Source organism: Brienomyrus brachyistius, chromosome 7 (genome assembly GCF_023856365.1).
Source record: "Brienomyrus brachyistius isolate T26 chromosome 7, BBRACH_0.4, whole genome shotgun sequence".
Classification (NCBI taxonomy): domain Eukaryota; kingdom Metazoa; phylum Chordata; class Actinopteri; order Osteoglossiformes; family Mormyridae; genus Brienomyrus; species Brienomyrus brachyistius.
The window spans coordinates 10314793-10331604 of NC_064539.1; the positions used below are offsets into that span (position 1 = coordinate 10314793).

A 16812-nucleotide genomic window follows, 5' to 3' on the forward strand; every position below is an offset into this window, starting at 1 on the left:
AACATGACATGTCTAGCTGTTTCGGACAGAACTCCGGACCGGATTGTATAGCTGCAGCGTCCAAGGAAGCTTGTGTTAGATGAGACGGTGGGCTGGGTCGGGTTTAGCGGGACAGCGCCAGCTGTTACTTTTAATTTTGTGTGGCTGATCGAGAGTAAAATAGTTCACCTTCGGTGTTAAATATCGCGGTGACTCTCGTCATTTTGTCTTCCGTATACATTTGTATATAGAAAGCTAGTTGTTCTGCTTTTATTGTAGTTTGCGATTTTAAAATAACGCCGGTTTAATATCGGCTGACAGTTTTGAAGGAGACGTCCCGAATATTACTCTCGCCGAGGAGCAATTGGCAATTTCACGTTGAAAAAAATGTTTGAAACAAGAGGAATCCCATACATTTTGCTTGACATAGCATGCATAATACTCGGTACGTATCGGAATAATACTTCTTATGGATCTGTTTGAGTGACCGGAACCTGCGTGCATTGTTCGCTTTGAAGGTTAAAATTTCTTATGTGAAGACAAAGGGAGTGGTCTAGTTCAACTCGAACCGCCTTTGTTTTTATGTTCATAGGGCAATTTAGGCTGATGTGATAATACATTGATAACGACAGTAGGAAGATTTGAAGAGGATACGTATTTTAGTGACAAAATTCTCCCCACCTAGCTACTTTATATATAGTACAATGGCACTCTAAATGTTTTTAAGAAATGAAAACCTTCATAATCCCAAGTAATATATATGTGACCCGTCGCCACGAAATGAGTCTTAAATCGCACTGGTAAAACTGCACCCATAAGACTCATTTCGTGGTGATGGGTCACATGTCTTAGTGACTATCTTTGTGAAAAACATGCCTTTTAAATTCTTTATTGTAAAAAGGGATTGTATATGTCTCCGATAAATGCTACTTGTAAACAAGGTAGTGAATATGTGTATGCCTAACGTTTACTTTTCACTTTCTATGTGTGGTGATGTTTTGTAGAGCTAAAGTTAACCCAGTGTTATTTTGCAGCTCTCTGGTCGATGACCTCCAGTTTAAAAGCAATAGTCGATTTTCACTCCTCCGCTTTCACAACACTGCCCTTGCTTGCTAAGCATTTAATGTTTATTTAAATCTACGTTTCTTAGCAAATACACGTTAAACATCTGACGGTTCTGAATTGAATGAGAAACTTGCATAGATTTAATAAGGGATTGAGTTTAGTTTCAAATGTGCGGTCACAATATAAAATTTCTCTTGCATATTATTTAGTTAATACACTTGGTTAATTGGTATTCTGTTACGTGCATCTTTAGTTTTTAGCACTGGTAATCACCAATCAGGTTTCATTAATGGGATTGAGTTTAATAGTAAGTGTGAAGGCCTGACTGTGGGCTGTTCATGTAAACACAGTTTACTCATTAACTGATGCTTTGTTATGTATTCATATTAGTAAATTTATATTGATTTTGAAAAGATTAAGCTGAAGTTAGTTTGATACCAGCTTTCTGCAGAGTGCACTGCTGGAGTCATATCGATAAATGTATTTATAAATCTAGTAAACCTGGACAAATGCAATTGTTAGCTATCTGTTAAGTGTGTATTTATTGATTTGGATGATGGTGCTATTTTTAAGTTGGTTTAAACCAGGATTTGTTTTTACTGCTGAGTACTATGGTTGTTTTTTTTTTTCTTACAATTTCCATTTAACAGGGATGACGGACTGGTGTGTGACTTTGCCCAGATTTGGTATTGTAGCACGTGTATCAGTGGGGTGCAGGTAAAAATTCTGGTTTACTGACAGAGTTTTCTGCACGTTGCTTATGCTTGTATAAAATACATAAAATTGTAGTAATAAGGAGTGAAGTAGGCGACAGCTGATGGCTCTGTGCATAGTTATGGAGTTAGCTCTCCTAAGCAGTCCCATCTGTGTGGTTTTAAGTTACGCCCTGTAGTGCCAAGGGCCCTTTGTATGAATTCCAATGACAACTTGGACCTTCTATGAGTGAGGACCACGCAGAGTGCATCACTAGACATGTGCCATTTCTTCTCGGTGCTTGGCTGATGAAACCTCTCTTTTGCATTATGAGCTATTGAAACAAACTGCTCCATTGTGGGTATTTTTGACACAGTATATTTTGATAAAGCAATGCAAATTTTGGTGGTTTGCACATATGAACTTGATGTAACAAAATATACTGAATGTGTATTTGTATAAAGGGAATAGGTCTTTTTCTAAAATTTCTCTGTTTTATATAGGTCAAAAATCCCATCAAACAAGACAATGCCATATGCTCCCTAAAATACCCTAAAGCTAGCACATTGGCTTACTTCTTGAAGTACTTTCTGGCTTTTGGTGTGAGAATGAGGTCTTTATCTGAAAAATAGTTATGAATTTAGCATTTACGTTTTGAATATTATTAATGAAACCTTAAAAATCTTAATATTTATGATATTGCTTGTATGTTTAGTGAACGTCGTTCTTAATGCATGCCATTAATATTATTGGTAGATTTATGGCCAACTGTTTGATTACGGCTGTAAGCTGTGGCCGTAACTGTTAATGTCCCCATATATAATACCAAAAATGGTAAGCTTAGTAATAATGGTAACAATGTATACAGTTAATGCTACCAAAACCGACATAGGATGGACCCACAACAAAGATATACAAGCAGTTGACAGGTGCAACATACTACAAGCGAACTGGAATCATGATTTAATGAACATATACCCTAGAGCAACCCAGTAGGATAAGCGGATTGGAAAATTAATGGATGGCTGGATACCCTAGAGCAATTTAAGCATTCTTATTAATCATACTCATCTCTGTCAAGATGACCTGGCATAGATGTGTAAATGTCAAATGCTGTAGTGGAATGTCACATTTCACTAAACCATATCTTCTCTTCCCTCTAGAGTGCATGAAGGAGTGTATACAGAATACAGTGTTTCTCCTAGGTTTACAGGGGGGGGACGGTAGAAGGACACAGACAGGATTCATGGTGTTCACGTGCTTCTTTTAATGACAGCAGTCAATATAACAACTGAACTAAACATCAGAACATTTCTTTTTATGACAACTATTCACAAAATGTGCAGCTTCTGTCACTGCAGTGTATCTTTATGGGCTTCTGGGAGAACAATTCTAGAACCTCTTGATATGGGAAGTCAGAAACGTCTGGACTATAATATTGAGATCCGCATGCAGGCTGCAAGATGGTCTCCTTGCAGCCTATTGCGGATGTTTGTCTTGACCTGCAAATACATTAACTGTTAGGCTTTAAAAGTGATAGCTGATAGCTTAAAATGGTGATCTTGTAAAATCCACTTATAACGGACTTAAAGGGACCTGGCAAAACAGTCCATAATATCCAGTTGCTGTATGCCCAGAACACAACTACAGGACACTACAGGACTCATGCCGCACCCCAGCAGACACACTTGTGGTATAGCTTATTATATTGTACATGTAGTAATCCAATTTCACTTGACTAGATGTGTGACTTTTAATAATCCCGACTACGTATCTGCGCTGGATATCACCGGCACGCCACGCGCCTTGTAGGCGGACGATATTCCGTTATAAGCGAGTCCACTATAACGGGATTTCACTGTAGTTTAAAGCAGAAAATCCCATTGTGAAATGTATTTATTACCCTGTTCGTGGTTGCGAAGTCCCTCTCACAGTTTACATTTCTGACCGGGTGGTTATCGTGACATATTTTTCGCCGCGCGCTCTCTGTCGGCTGGTGGGAGCGCGCACACCGCATCCGGGCGGAACTCTGCCATGCGCGATACAGAGAGCAGAGGAGAATTGTGAACGCGCAACCGCGTAGAGACAAAAATGACAAGCTGTTGTGTAAATAACATAAATAACATAAGGCTATTTAGTTTGTTTAATAAGAATACAATCTATAGACCTGTTCTATACGAAAGGTAACCTTAAATGACTAATTGGCGCCATATAGAAAATAAAGTTAAATAAAATCAACTTGACCTTCAGGGGAGGCAGGAGGTGCCGTTGGGCGAGCGGGGCGCCCACCCTAATATAATGGTAGGGGAGACACTGGTGTACATCATACAAGTACTAGTATTTCAATTCCAACCATTAAATTCTCTATTGGTTATATATTTGTATGATGTACAAAGTCTAAAAGTAAGTTAATAAATTGTAATCAAACAGTGATAGTTGCAAATAGCACATTACAAACATGCGCTGTCAAGAAGTCAACTAGTCATAAGACATTCCTTTAAAATTGTTATGTTTTGAGGTAAATGTTTACATGTGAAATTCAAATAGTTCTGATTGTCACCAAATGTTTTTACAGCATTTTAAAGATGTAAAGCTCTTTTAATACCATGGTTACACACTCAGATAATTGTTTTACGACGAGGGCTCAAAGTTTCCCATTCTTTGTTATTTTAAATTCCAAGTGAATTAAAGCTATAAGGATATAAATATAGCTGAACTGGACCAAGAGGATTTGTGTGAGTCCAGAAATAAAGTGCTAATTTTTTTCTGAAGATTGTTCCATGTAAACAGAGATGGGTTTTGTCATGATGTTTTCCCTAAGTGCAATCTTTTCTTCATTTTCTTGGCGGTGAATTACTGTACTTTGTAGACAAATGTAGCTCTTTCTTATCATTCTAATCTTCAGTAAAGGGGGGGACTGAATGTTGATCTGAGATGTGCTATTGCAATGTTTTTCATCTCATCTCAGAGTACCTCCTGCCAGGGTGCAATGCAGGAGCAGAATTTTATGCTACACTGAAAGGCAGCGACAATGCTAAGCCTGATGTCTGCTGTAATAAGTCAAGTCATGTACCCCGTATGTGCAACCAAAGGAATAGGACTCTTCCTTATGTTGCTTATTTTAGTGTCTCCGATTCATTTTGAGTTTAATGCAGCAAAAGGCCTTTTTGTTTTCCCAGAGTGATTCTGTATAAATCATGGTCACTATGGGTTGAGTACAGGGACACTTCCTGCTTTTGAATTTTAAGAACCAAAATTGAGCTTGGTGTAAAAGGCTGTCATCTGACAAAAGTGCAAGGTTAAAAATAAATGGCATGAGTTACTGTGGAAAAAAAAGACTGGCATTACGCTATTTCCTTTTTGGTCTCGTGTGAAATGACAAAGGGTGGACTTTTTTTTTTTTATCTTTCTGTGCGTCAAGCAGCCAGGAATGATTCTTTCCTCAGGATAAAGATTTAACAGATCTTCTTGTGGATCAGGGAAAGAAATGTCCACAGGCTTAGCTTTAGTTCTTTTCATCCGTCTATCATCCAGTTGTTTATCCTGGTCAGGGTCATGGAGTGGCCTGGAGTCGGTCCGAGGCAGTGTAGGGGACACCCTCAGAGTCCATCACTGGGCACATACACAGACACACTCTGGGAAATTTAGTACCAGTTAGCCTTTTGACTGTTGGGGGGGGCTGCCGACTCCACACGCACACAGCAGACATGGACAACCCTGGCAGTTAGTTTCATTGGTGCTTAAACACATTTTTTTTGGCGTTTTAGAATGATGCGTGTATTTGCTGTTCGAGGTGTAAGAATGATCTTTATGTCGGGTATCTAAGCATGCTAAGAATACAAGAAAGGGGAAGTGTCCTGTAGGCTTCCAGGCAGCTATTAGCTGTCCCGGAAGAGATTCCTTGGATTTCTTAACGCTTGTAACCTCTCTCCATCCACAGCTGGTCTGCCACTTGCAGCATTTAACCTGGGCAAAATCAAGCCCTATCAAAGGGGCTTTTTTTGTAACGATGAGAGCATCAACTACCCATTCCACTCCAGTACCATCACCTCGACTGTGTTGTACACTGTGGGCTTCACTCTGCCTATATGTTCTGTAAGTAACCCCCCCCCCGGTCCAGCGCAGAAATACAGCTTCTCCGGAGTGCAATGTGGCCTCGATATGTGGGCTCCAGGGATTCTCCAATCAGCAGGGGCTGCATTGCGTGTGTTAAGCATGGGAAAAGTCAAAGCGCTCATTCTCAAGAAGTGTCCCGTGATCTCAGTGCAGATGCCGTCTCCATACTGTATTACGTGAGTGTAGTATGTAATGAGAGACAGACTATAAGCATTTGGGCTTTAATTCCTCCCAAGCATGGTTAGCTGAACAGACAGCTGTGCCTACCGTAATGCGTCACAGTGCATATTGTTCACATTGCATCAACTGAGTATGAATTAATACGAGTGTGATGCCTGAACTCAGCAATTCAGGCTTTCTGCTGTAACAATTACAGGAAATTCATTGTCTACTTGCTCTGGGTTATTTATAACGTATTTACATTCCTGAATATCATTGCAGATTGTTGCTCTGAGTACCTTGGGGCAGATTTTTTTTTTCTTGCCGTGAGACCTGTGTATTACTCTTGAAAGTAACACGTTTAATTAGTAATTTGTGGTTTTACACTGACTCGGGCTGAACCCCTTGTCTGCATACCGAAAAGCTATAGTAGCCAACAACAGAGGGACCAGGGTGGAATTAAAATGTCATGGGGGATCTAAGCCAATGGATAACCCCTAAGATAAGCCTATGGATAGCCCCTAAGAGTAAGGTCAGACAGCTGGTATTGTTAACCAGAATACATTGTATATCCATTTAAAATAAACCTCCTGGTACTCTAAGATAACTAATAACAGAATAATTAACCATGTTGTATTTTGCTTCTTTAGTTTGGTTAGATATACCCAAGTTTACAAATATTACAAAATATTTTAAACGATGTCTTCTGTGTTAATGATATCTATATATTTTACTCTTTAATCATTAGAAAATCAAAGATGAAAATAGTTTATTGCATTTATAGAAAAAAATATATATATATATATTATGTTATTAGTTTTAGTTGACTGTTGTGTTCAGGAGGAGGGAGTACAAGCTGATGTTAATGGATGCACTTTCAACTGAACACTTCCATTGTGTTTCTGCATTCCCCTGGGATTTCATTTTCAGCAATAGTCCTGCAACAAAACATCTATCACACTTAGTTCCACATTAGAATTTTTCACTATGAAAATAGCGATCATATTTTCCTGGAACATAAAGATTTAGCGTCGATTTAGCGTGTTGTTCATATGAATTGCATTCAAGGACTGAGAGGAGCAGATGAGGCTGACCATAAAACACACTTCAGGCCACTTGTAATGTTCTCTGTTACTGCCTTTACTGGCATGTTATCAAGCGGAGAAGAGTTCAGCTAGTTTGCATGTGGGGTCGGAAGCAGATTCCATTGCTCCCTTTCTCCTGCTAGCACAACCCTGTCCCCAAATACTGAAATGCAGGGTTTCTCCCAATGTTACATTCAATATCAAACAAAAGTTTTGTACTTGTCCATTAAATTATTTATAACCCTTATCCACTTCTGGTGTTATTTTGCAGGATGCTGCTTTTCAGTTACTGGAATACTTAGAGAGTAATGCAAGAATTAAGTGGTACTTTCACTGCAGCTTTTACTGGGAATGAATGAAAGTGTCTGTCACAATAATTTTCTTTTGCTGCTAAAAAAAAGTTATATATTTTTTGCAAAATACAGTAATAATGTATCAAACTCTTCATAAAGATTACATGTATCAGGAAAGTATGTTCAAGCCATGAATCAGTTTCACAGCTTGCTATCAAATACTATTACCTAAGTGTGTTTGTCAGATTCTCCACCAAGTCAGTATACTATTATAATTTTTACAACTGTATCAGTGCTTCAAATTTTTCTCAGGAAAAAAGAAACCTATTAACTAACATATAATTATGTAGAATGTTGGTATGTTACTTCTACTCTATTTAAAAATTGTAGGATGTTTTTTTTATTATTCAATGCAAAAATAAAAATGTCCTTTTATTAGTTATTAAACTTTTTTTCCTGAATGATATAATCCTATAAAACAATTCTAGCTCAAGGTGGGTCTGCATGGTACCCCGCATCCTGTGAGCTTCTGGGTTGACAGTAGCTTGGGAATCTCTAGTTTTGCACGTGTCTTTGTGTTTGAGCATGTGGTGATTTCTTATGTATGCTGCCGCGAAAGTGGGTTTAATCATTGTAGAACTCGGATTTGAAGGCAGTGGCCTGTTTCTAACTAGAACATCATTCCTATTATGACTCGCGCTCACTAACATACTGTGCTTTGCATTCAGCCCATCTGTGTGTTTCCAATCATGCTCATTTATAAATTCATATCTGTATTTTGCATTTTTTTTTCACTAAAGCGTCCTGCAGACATTGGAGGGGTTGCTCGGTAGTAGTTAACTGGCAGATTCTATCTGTCTCCTATTGTGCTTTTCTCTGCTTATTTGATTTACAAGGAGAAATTTGGCCATCCACAGATCTTTGGCAAGAGCTTTACAGTGCACCATAGAAAACTGTTCATTTTGTTTTGCTCCCTCTACACTTTGGTTTTGATTGAAATTTATATTTAAATGAAACTGTCACTGTAGTTGGAATTTCTTTTCATCACAGACAGAACAGAAATATTTGAAGCTTCTGAAAGATCATAAAATATATTTAATATACTTGTATATTCTGATTTATTTATTGCAAAGTCCTACAATAATAAATTTCGGATTAATGATAAACAGGGAACCTAAAAATGTATATAACGGGAGCAACAACCGTTTCTGTTCTGTCTTGCTTAGCAGGGTTAGTGGGTTGCTGCATAGTTTCTGTTTAATTCTGATTAACATTTTTTCCCCCATTAGGTTAGATGGTCGCAGCATTAGCTGAGCTGACCGCGAATCATCCTGATAAGCTTACTGGTGGTGTGCAAGCTGCTTCAGTGTCTGGCTCCCTTTCATGGTGAATCGTTTGCTGGTCTCTTAGCTCTGACCATTTTCCTTCTGTTTTCTCATTGCTTTTGCTAGTGGGACTTCCATTTGCAATACTCACACTGCAACACAGTCCATTCAAAAGGGGATTTTTCTGTAATGATCAATCTATCAGATACCCTCTTAAAGAAGACACCATATCCTATCATTTATTAGGTGGGATAATGATTCCCTTCCCGCTGCTTGTTGTAAGTTTGTTTTTGTTTTATATTACAGAAGTTTCTCTGTGTCTGTGTTGCTCTGCTGGGATGTTCGCTCTCTTCCTCTGCTACCTTTCCTCATTTGAGAAGCAAATGCATACTAAAATTTCAAGGAAATTTCTTTACACTAGTTCAAATGCGTGACGTAGAACAACAAGATGATTGGAGGACCTGCTTGGTGTTGTAAAATGTATGCATTTGATTATCATCTGGGGAACCTTGCAAACCTAACCATGTGTGCTTTTCCAGCAAGCATTAATGTAGCTACAAACGGAACAGATACTAGTGGTTCAGGGGTTTAAGTTACTGAAACAAAATTACTCCATGCAAGTTGAACCAAAAGAATACATACATAATACAAACAATCCAGACTGTTAAAAATGAGTAAAGTGAAACTATTTGATAGAGAGTGGTTTCCATTAAAATAAGGTCCACTAATACTGGAGAAACATTCTAGAGAGTTGATTAGTATTTTTCAAAAATAATGTTTTGTGCACTTCCTGGATCCTTCAAAACTTACATTTTATTAGGAGAAATTAAGTAGCGTAATTCTTTGTTTGGATATTTTTTGCCAATATCTGCATTACTGTATTTCATAGGTATACATTCTATTCCAAATAAAATAGAAGGGGTTCATTTTGCATGCTTCCTCCACGTATGGTGAAGAAATCCTTGAGGTCTGGGGGGTTAAATGGTACTCACAGTGAGAACAATGAGTAATACGATATCCGGCATCCAACTGGACATTTGCAGCATGAATACATCTGCTAAGTATTTACCAAAGAATGCAAAGCCAATTCGAAAATGAAAATAATCCAGAAATTCTCAGAATTTGCTTCTGCCTTCATTATTAATTTCTTCATACATTTGAAATGCAAGAACCATCAAAAAATTTAGTATGATTTGCTTTTTCATGCCGGTACAGGAATTATTTGATTGTGAAATTCTTCTTTTAAAGCTCTGGATTTTACAGGGCTGGTCGTTAGCACTTTCTTTTCAAACACCGCAGGGAACTGAGAATTGACGTATGAAATCCTTATTGACAAGCGTCATTTTCCTGTTTTTCAGCCTGAAATTCAAAAGGAAGTACAGCAGACAACTTACTTGTGGCACAGATTCAAATGTTTGTGACCATAATCCATATTGCAAGTCATATTAAGCTATGGGTTAGATTATCCTGAAGAAAAAATGCAATATGCACGATAAACATTTGGTCTGTTTCAGCATGTTTGATCATTTTCCAGTCTAAATTAGTGAAACCACTAATCCGTGAAACCAGTGATAGCTGCATTGCAAAGTACCACTTAAAAAAAGTGATGATTGTTACTGAAAATACAATACAGATCATTCCAAGAAGGTAGCATTTTACATCCTGAGTCCCTAAAATTCTCACCTCATTCATTTGCATAAAGTAAATGCACAGTTATTGTGCATGTGCAGTGTGTAAAGTGTAAAAATTTGTTTTGTGATAGGGGAAGTAATAATGCGTGCCTTAACTTGCATGTGTGCTTTGTCTCGTTTCCACAGATGATCATTGGCGAGTGCCTGTCTGTCTATTTTAAGCGCATCAAATCAAAGTCATCTTTCAGCAATAGCTATGTGGCATGTATATATAAGGCGGTGGGTCCCTTCTTATTTGGTGCAGCGATGAGTCACTCGCTGACCGACATCGCAAAGTACTCCATAGGTCGCCTGAGGCCACATTTCTTAGATGTGTGCAGACCTGTGTGGAGTCAGATTGACTGTAATTCTGGGAACTACATTGAGAACTTCACCTGCACTGGAGACATGGAAAAGGTTAATGAGGGCAGGTGAGTGTTGATGTCTTACAGATTTCTATTTGTAAGATTTGATTTCTATTTGAGAGAGATTTCTGTTTCAGTTGCTGCAGTTAAAGGGTGTATTTGATCACATAGTACTTTTTAAATCATGACACAAGGCCCAGAAAAAGCAGTTCTGGAAATACGAATAGGATAACGCTATAAAAATCGTCAAGACATTTTTACGCATGTCTTAATACTTTGTGCTGACAGTTTAATAATTGGGCACGATCTGTTTCTCTGTCTCAGAAATGGTAGTTTTTAAAGCAGCTGCCAGTGTTCTCCATTGCTGTGACTCTCGCAGTGCTTGAAGGCATCACTGTCTACTTTCACCCATGTTCCGCCCACTTCTGTTGTTAGTAGGTCAGCCACAGGAAGTGAATCCAGTACTTGGATTTATCCAGATGTCCATTGTATTTGGCTTACATTTTAAATAATGTATTTTTGACTTGTGATATGTATGAAAAATGTTTTTATTCCTCAATAGTCAAACTCACAAATTATATAATTTTGGAAATTAAACTGACTTTTATTTAATGAATTAGAAACACCTGGATCATACTCTATTTTCAGTGAAAATTATTTTCATTAAGGGCCTTCAGTCTGATTAAATTATACAAGTAAATTAGATTTAATAGTTAAATGAAAAAAAAATCTATAAACAGCTCCACTAAAAGGTTATAATAAAAAAAAATGCACGCAAGTTTACAATCAGGGTGCCAAGAGTTTATGTGTGGGTGTCATTAATAGAAGCCCTGCATGGCAAAACATTAATATTCTGGAAAATCATAGGATCGTATTCTGGCGATACAAGCATTTTCCAGTGGAGCCAGTGAGAGTTGTGGTGGTATGTTTTTCTAGTTAGCAGAGCCTTCCATGGTGGGTCATTGTTGCCATGGTGTTTATTCCCAAAATGCAGCACATTTCAGTTTGATGATGTTAGATTGATAAACCGGGTTGTGCCCCAAAACAGACGTGATGTACGTGCTTCACTCCTGAAAACATTGCTAATTATATCATTTTTATTTAGACGATTTCACACAGCATGTAATATGTCTGTTGTGATTTTATTTTTATTTTTTTTTTAAATGTTAAAGAATTCAGACAAAACTAGAGTCCGTGTTATGGCTACATGCATCGGCTGGATTTTATGCCTTTAGCATTTTTATCAGGGCTGACTGGGTGGATTTCAGGGTTACTGGCATAACTGTATAAACAGGAAGGCACTAGGTCCCCGTTGAATAATTTGCCATATTTTCTTTTTATGCTTCCACATCCTCTGGTGAATTACAGCCTTTAAAGGTTTTGACATTTGGCACATTCAGGCCACCAGGAAGTAGGTGTATTCCAGTTTTTCTGGTGAACAATGAGAAGACCTCTCAAACATCGGCAACATCTTACCTGCTTTGTGATGTCTCACATTCAACCAATCGCAGTGCTCACTGTGCCCTTTCTCTCTTTCAGACTCTCCTTTTACTCTGGCCATTCCTCCTTTTCCATGTACTGCATGTTGTTCCTAGCAGTAAGTATTTTTTCTCATTTGTTGTAGGCAAGTCTAGAGGCCAATATATAAATTATCCACCATATTGTTCTTAAAACATTCTATGCAATATAGTAAGATTTTGTGATTGTGGCCTTATATTTCAGTCCTGTAGGTAAATTACACACTTTGCTGTCTAAACCTGTGAATCCAAATTGACCCAGTGAGGAATGTATTGGGTATAAGGCAGGACTGTTTTGAGTTCTTATATAAATATTTATTATAAATTTAATGCAGCTGTTGTAATTGCCTGTGCATATTTGGCAGGTGGCTGACACCCTGCAGTATTAGCTAAACAGCAGCATAAATAAATGCCTATTTGCAGGTGATGGCTGGCGCCACGACCAAAATCCATGTGATCTCATGACATACGATATATCCATGACTGGAATATAACGTGACAGAACATTACTGGAATGTATGAAATGTTGAGCAGCAGGAAGATTGCCGTTTATGTAATATGTTCCTTACAGGCTCATAAATACTTAGTGGTGGTAGGCCTGTAGTTATCCACTGAAATATTGAAGTGTAGGTTTGTAGGACTGTACCTTTTCTAACATGGCTGTAACAATAATATTTTGCTTCTTAAGTAATTTAAGACTTGGTGGTAGGGGATCATATCATAGGAATGTGGTGAAAGCAAGCAAGCAAGCCATACTATCCCTGAACATCAGTGGCTGGAGTTGATCAGGCCTGTACTATGGGGTCTGAAAGTGGAGGCCCAGACAGCAGTAGGCAAGGAATATAATTACCAGGTGAGTCTTCATATGTGACAGAGCTAGGATTCTGAAATGGAGCCTGGTGGAGGCAGGGAGAAGGCAGTGAGAGAGAGACGATGACGTGTCTTGGGCCTTGACTGTTAGTGAGTTCTGCCTTGTCTCCATGGCACCTGCTTACATTGCAAGAACTCTCATTAATTAATGAAACTAAGCTAAGAATTCATCTGCTTTGGTCAGGCTGCACAATACCGCCAGTAATGTGCTTTATAGCTGCTACTGGTTATCAGTGCTGTAGAAATACAACATACTAAGTTAAGGCCACAGATATTTTAGGCCAAAACATGTATAGGTGACTTACAGTACCAGGTACTGTACAGTACTAGGTATTTTCTTTTTCTATAATTAACAGCCCATGAAAACACAGGATATTAAATTTAGATGTGCTTCTGTTATAGGCTTTGAGAGACCAAATGGATTTATTAGAATGTCTGGATTGAGCTTTGTTATAACACTGAGAATTGGTTGTCCTTGTGACTCCTTCAGCTGTGCACATATCATACTGGCCCAGAGAAATGACTTATCAGAACCACATTAGCTTGACTGCTATGATACTTCAGTCAGAATATGGCCAGTCCTCATCTCAGTGCTTGAATACCGACTGCATCATTCCTGTCACGTATCAGGGACATCTGGCTTTAAACAAACCAGGTCACATTTCAGATTTCCTGTGCATTACGCATTATTTTCCCAATCACTTGGCAACTTTCAAAAGCTAATTTCAACTTGCAATATAAAAAGGACACAGTCAATCTTTAGAGAGGGTGAGTGGAAAGCCCACGGGGCCTGGTGCACACGGGAAAGCGTACAGGTCAGCTGCGTGCCGGAGTGCAGCACTGACATACAAGGAGACAGACTGCATAACCACAAAAACACTGAGTCTAAGCCACTGTGGCCACTTAGCTACTGCTGAGGGAAGGAATGAGTAGATGAGAAACCAAACATTTCTATTAGTTGTAACAGCTGAACCTCAGTCAAAGCATGCCAACTACACTATATTGCCAAAAGTATTGGAGCACCTGCCTTTACACACACGTGGACTTTAATGACGTCCCATTCTTAATACATAGGCTTTAATATGGAGTTGGCCCACCCTTTGCAGCTATTATAGCTTCAACTCTTCTGGGAAGGCTGTCCACATGGTTTAGGAGTGTGTTTATGGGAATTGTCCATTCTTCCTGGAGAGCATTTGTGAGGTCAGGCACTGATGTTGGATGAGAAGGCCTGGCTCGCAGTCTAAACTCCGCTCATCCCAAAGGTGTTCTATTGGGTTGAGGTCTGGGCTCTGTGCAGGCCAGTCAAGTTCCTCCACACTAGACTTGCTCATCCATGTCCTTATGGACCTTGGTTTGTGCACAGTCATGTTGGAACAGGAAGGGGCCATCCCCAAACTGTTCACACAAAGTTGGGAGCATGAAATTGTCCAAAATGGCTTTGAATACTGCAGCATTCAAGCGTTAGTTTCACTGGAACTAAGGGGCCAAGCCCAACCCCTGAAAAACAGCCCCACACCATAATCCCCCCTCCACCAAACTTTTCACTAGGGACAATGCAGTAAGGCAGGTACCATTCTCCTGGCAACCACCAATCCCAGACTCATCCATCAGATTGCCAGACAGAGAAGCGTGATTCGTCACTTGAAAGAACATGCCTCCGCTACTGTAGAGTCCAGTGGCAGCGGGCTTTACACCACTGCATCTGACGCTTTGCATTGCATTTCGTGATGTAAGGCTTGGACGCAGCTGCTCGGCCATGGAAACCCATTCCATGAAGATCTCTATGCACTGCTCTTTAGCTAATCTGAAGGCCACATGAAGTTTGTCTGCAGAGTCAATAGCCGCAGACCTCCAGAGACTACGGCCTACCACTTTGTGGCTGAGTTTCTGCTGTTCCCAATTGTTTCCACTTTCTTATAATACCACTAACAGTTGACTGTGGAATATTTAGTATCAAGGAAATTTCACGAATGGACTTATTGCACAGATGGCATCCTATCATGGTACCAAGCTTGAACTCACTGAGCTCCTGGGAGTGATCCATTCTTCTGCAAATGTTTGTAGAAGCAGTCTGCATGCCTAGGTGCTTCATATTATATACCAGTGGCTATGGAAGTGTTTGGAACACCTAAATTCAATGACTTGGAGGGGTGTCCCAATACTTTTGCCAATATAATGTATGTGCAAAGGCCAGTACTGTCCAAAACAGCCATGGGTCTTTTCCTGCAACTGATGTGCTCATACCTCTGGCTGCACTGCAACAGCTCGTAATGAAAGAATATGAAGAGACAACAGCCACGTGCTGTACGAGCGGCTGAAGGGGAAAGCCATTTCCAGATTTACTAAGCAAGGCAGAGCAAAAAAAAAAAGTTTCCAGAATATTTTACATTGTACCTGCTGCCAGAAAACAACTTCATGCTCCTTTTAACACTGTGGTGACACAGTTGCTGTTGTATTTGCCCCTGACAAATTTAGACCCATTCCAAAGAAATGTCCCAAATTAAATGAGGCTCTTTTTGCTGCACTAAGAGTGAAAGATGATTCAAAATATGAAAATGATTTAGCAGTACAACTTGCTCTACATGCTATTCAAGCATTTACAGAAACTGTCCAGCTTCACTGTGGTACTAGATGGTTAACCACAGTAACGGTCAGTAACCCATTTCAAAATCTATTCGACAGCTTTACGTCCAAGCAAGGCTTCAGACGGAGTGGGCGAGACTTCTTCGGCCCACAATCCAATTCTTCCTGATCGCAGCTGCGGTATATGTGGGTCTGTCGCGGGTGTCCGACTACAAGCACCACTGGAGTGACGTCCTGGTTGGACTCATACAGGGAGCCTTAATGGCCATACTGGTTGTGAGTGAAAACAAGTTATTTCCTAAAGCAGACTAAAGCACTAGTGTTTCTCATTGTGTTTAAAAAGAGCTCTACAGTGGCACGCCTGCTCACCCTCCTCTCCTGGACAGGTGGCATTCGTGTCTGATTTCTTTAAGAAGTCAGTGGAGCCAGAGAGAGACGAGGAAATCCCACACTCCAGTCTACAGGAGAGCCCCACACATGGAAATCACTATGGCAGCCCCAGCTAAGAGGATGCCTGCTGAGTTGGACAGCTTGTGAATGTAATGCAGCTTCTCGCTCTCAATCAATGCGTCTGCAATTCTGGAGAGACAATTCATTATGGACACCTGATACTGCGAACTGCCTTGGCCAGACTGCCGCCTCTATTTACCAAAGCGTCCTGTGTACTCCCTCAAATACCATTAATACGTGTTATTAAAAAAGAAAACCACTACAGATTTTTTTTATTAAAATTAAGTAAAAATGTACATTTTCGGGGGGGGGGGCATTAACACAAATAAAAGTATTCAACAAAACATGTCCTCCAGCGTCAGACATTCTGATGAAATATGGGTTGTGATTAATTTCTGTGCTCATGTTCACAAAGTTACAAAATTACAGATACAGACTTGCAGCGAAGACAATGTCCCTCTTGATTTTCGTAATGCCTGAGGGGGAGAGGAAGTACAACCAGTTAGGACAATGCATGGATATGATTTCTGCTGTTAAATTAACATATTTCATTATTATGAACTTAATCCGTGCTGAATCAACTTTTGAACAGCCGATTGTATTGCCGTTGCAAGCCTGAAATAGGAAATACTAATAGTGATA

The 16812-nt window shown here is 39.4% G+C and overlaps 2 protein-coding genes across 4 annotated transcripts in view; one reads left to right on the top strand and one right to left on the bottom strand.

Moving 5' to 3' along the window:
• Nucleotides 1-16484, top strand: plpp1a (phospholipid phosphatase 1a). 3 transcript variants are annotated; one of them, XM_049018851.1, is made up of 6 exons: nucleotides 1-424; nucleotides 8842-8993; nucleotides 10533-10816; nucleotides 12290-12347; nucleotides 15820-15996; nucleotides 16107-16484. In XM_049018851.1, exons 1-6 carry the CDS (start codon nucleotides 367-369, stop codon nucleotides 16224-16226), a joined length of 849 nt encoding a protein of 282 aa, XP_048874808.1. In that variant the 5' UTR covers nucleotides 1-366; the 3' UTR covers nucleotides 16227-16484. The 3 variants fall into 3 exon arrangements, with proteins under 3 accessions (XP_048874808.1, XP_048874807.1, XP_048874810.1); XM_049018850.1 differs by lacking the exon at nucleotides 8842-8993 and adding an exon at nucleotides 5678-5832 and having other exon boundaries at nucleotides 8-424; XM_049018853.1 differs by lacking the exon at nucleotides 1-424 and adding an exon at nucleotides 5690-5832.
• Nucleotides 16411-16812, bottom strand: part of mtrex (Mtr4 exosome RNA helicase) — a 27484-nt gene continuing 27082 nt past the window's right edge. Inside the window, exon 27 of the mRNA XM_049018826.1 lies at nucleotides 16411-16646. Within this exon, the coding sequence (XP_048874783.1) occupies nucleotides 16594-16646 (53 nt within the window). The 3' untranslated portion in view covers nucleotides 16411-16593. The remainder of the gene's footprint in view (nucleotides 16647-16812) is intronic.

Coding starts and splice junctions, on each gene's coding strand:
- plpp1a (XM_049018850.1), top strand. CDS start 367: ATGTTTGAAACAAGAGGAATCCCATACATTTTGCTTGACATAGCATGC. Junction 425..5,677: donor CATAGCATGCATAATACTCG/GTACGTATCGGA, acceptor CTCCATCCACAG/CTGGTCTGCCACTTGCAGCA. Junction 5,833..10,532: donor TCACTCTGCCTATATGTTCT/GTAAGTAACCCC, acceptor TCGTTTCCACAG/ATGATCATTGGCGAGTGCCT.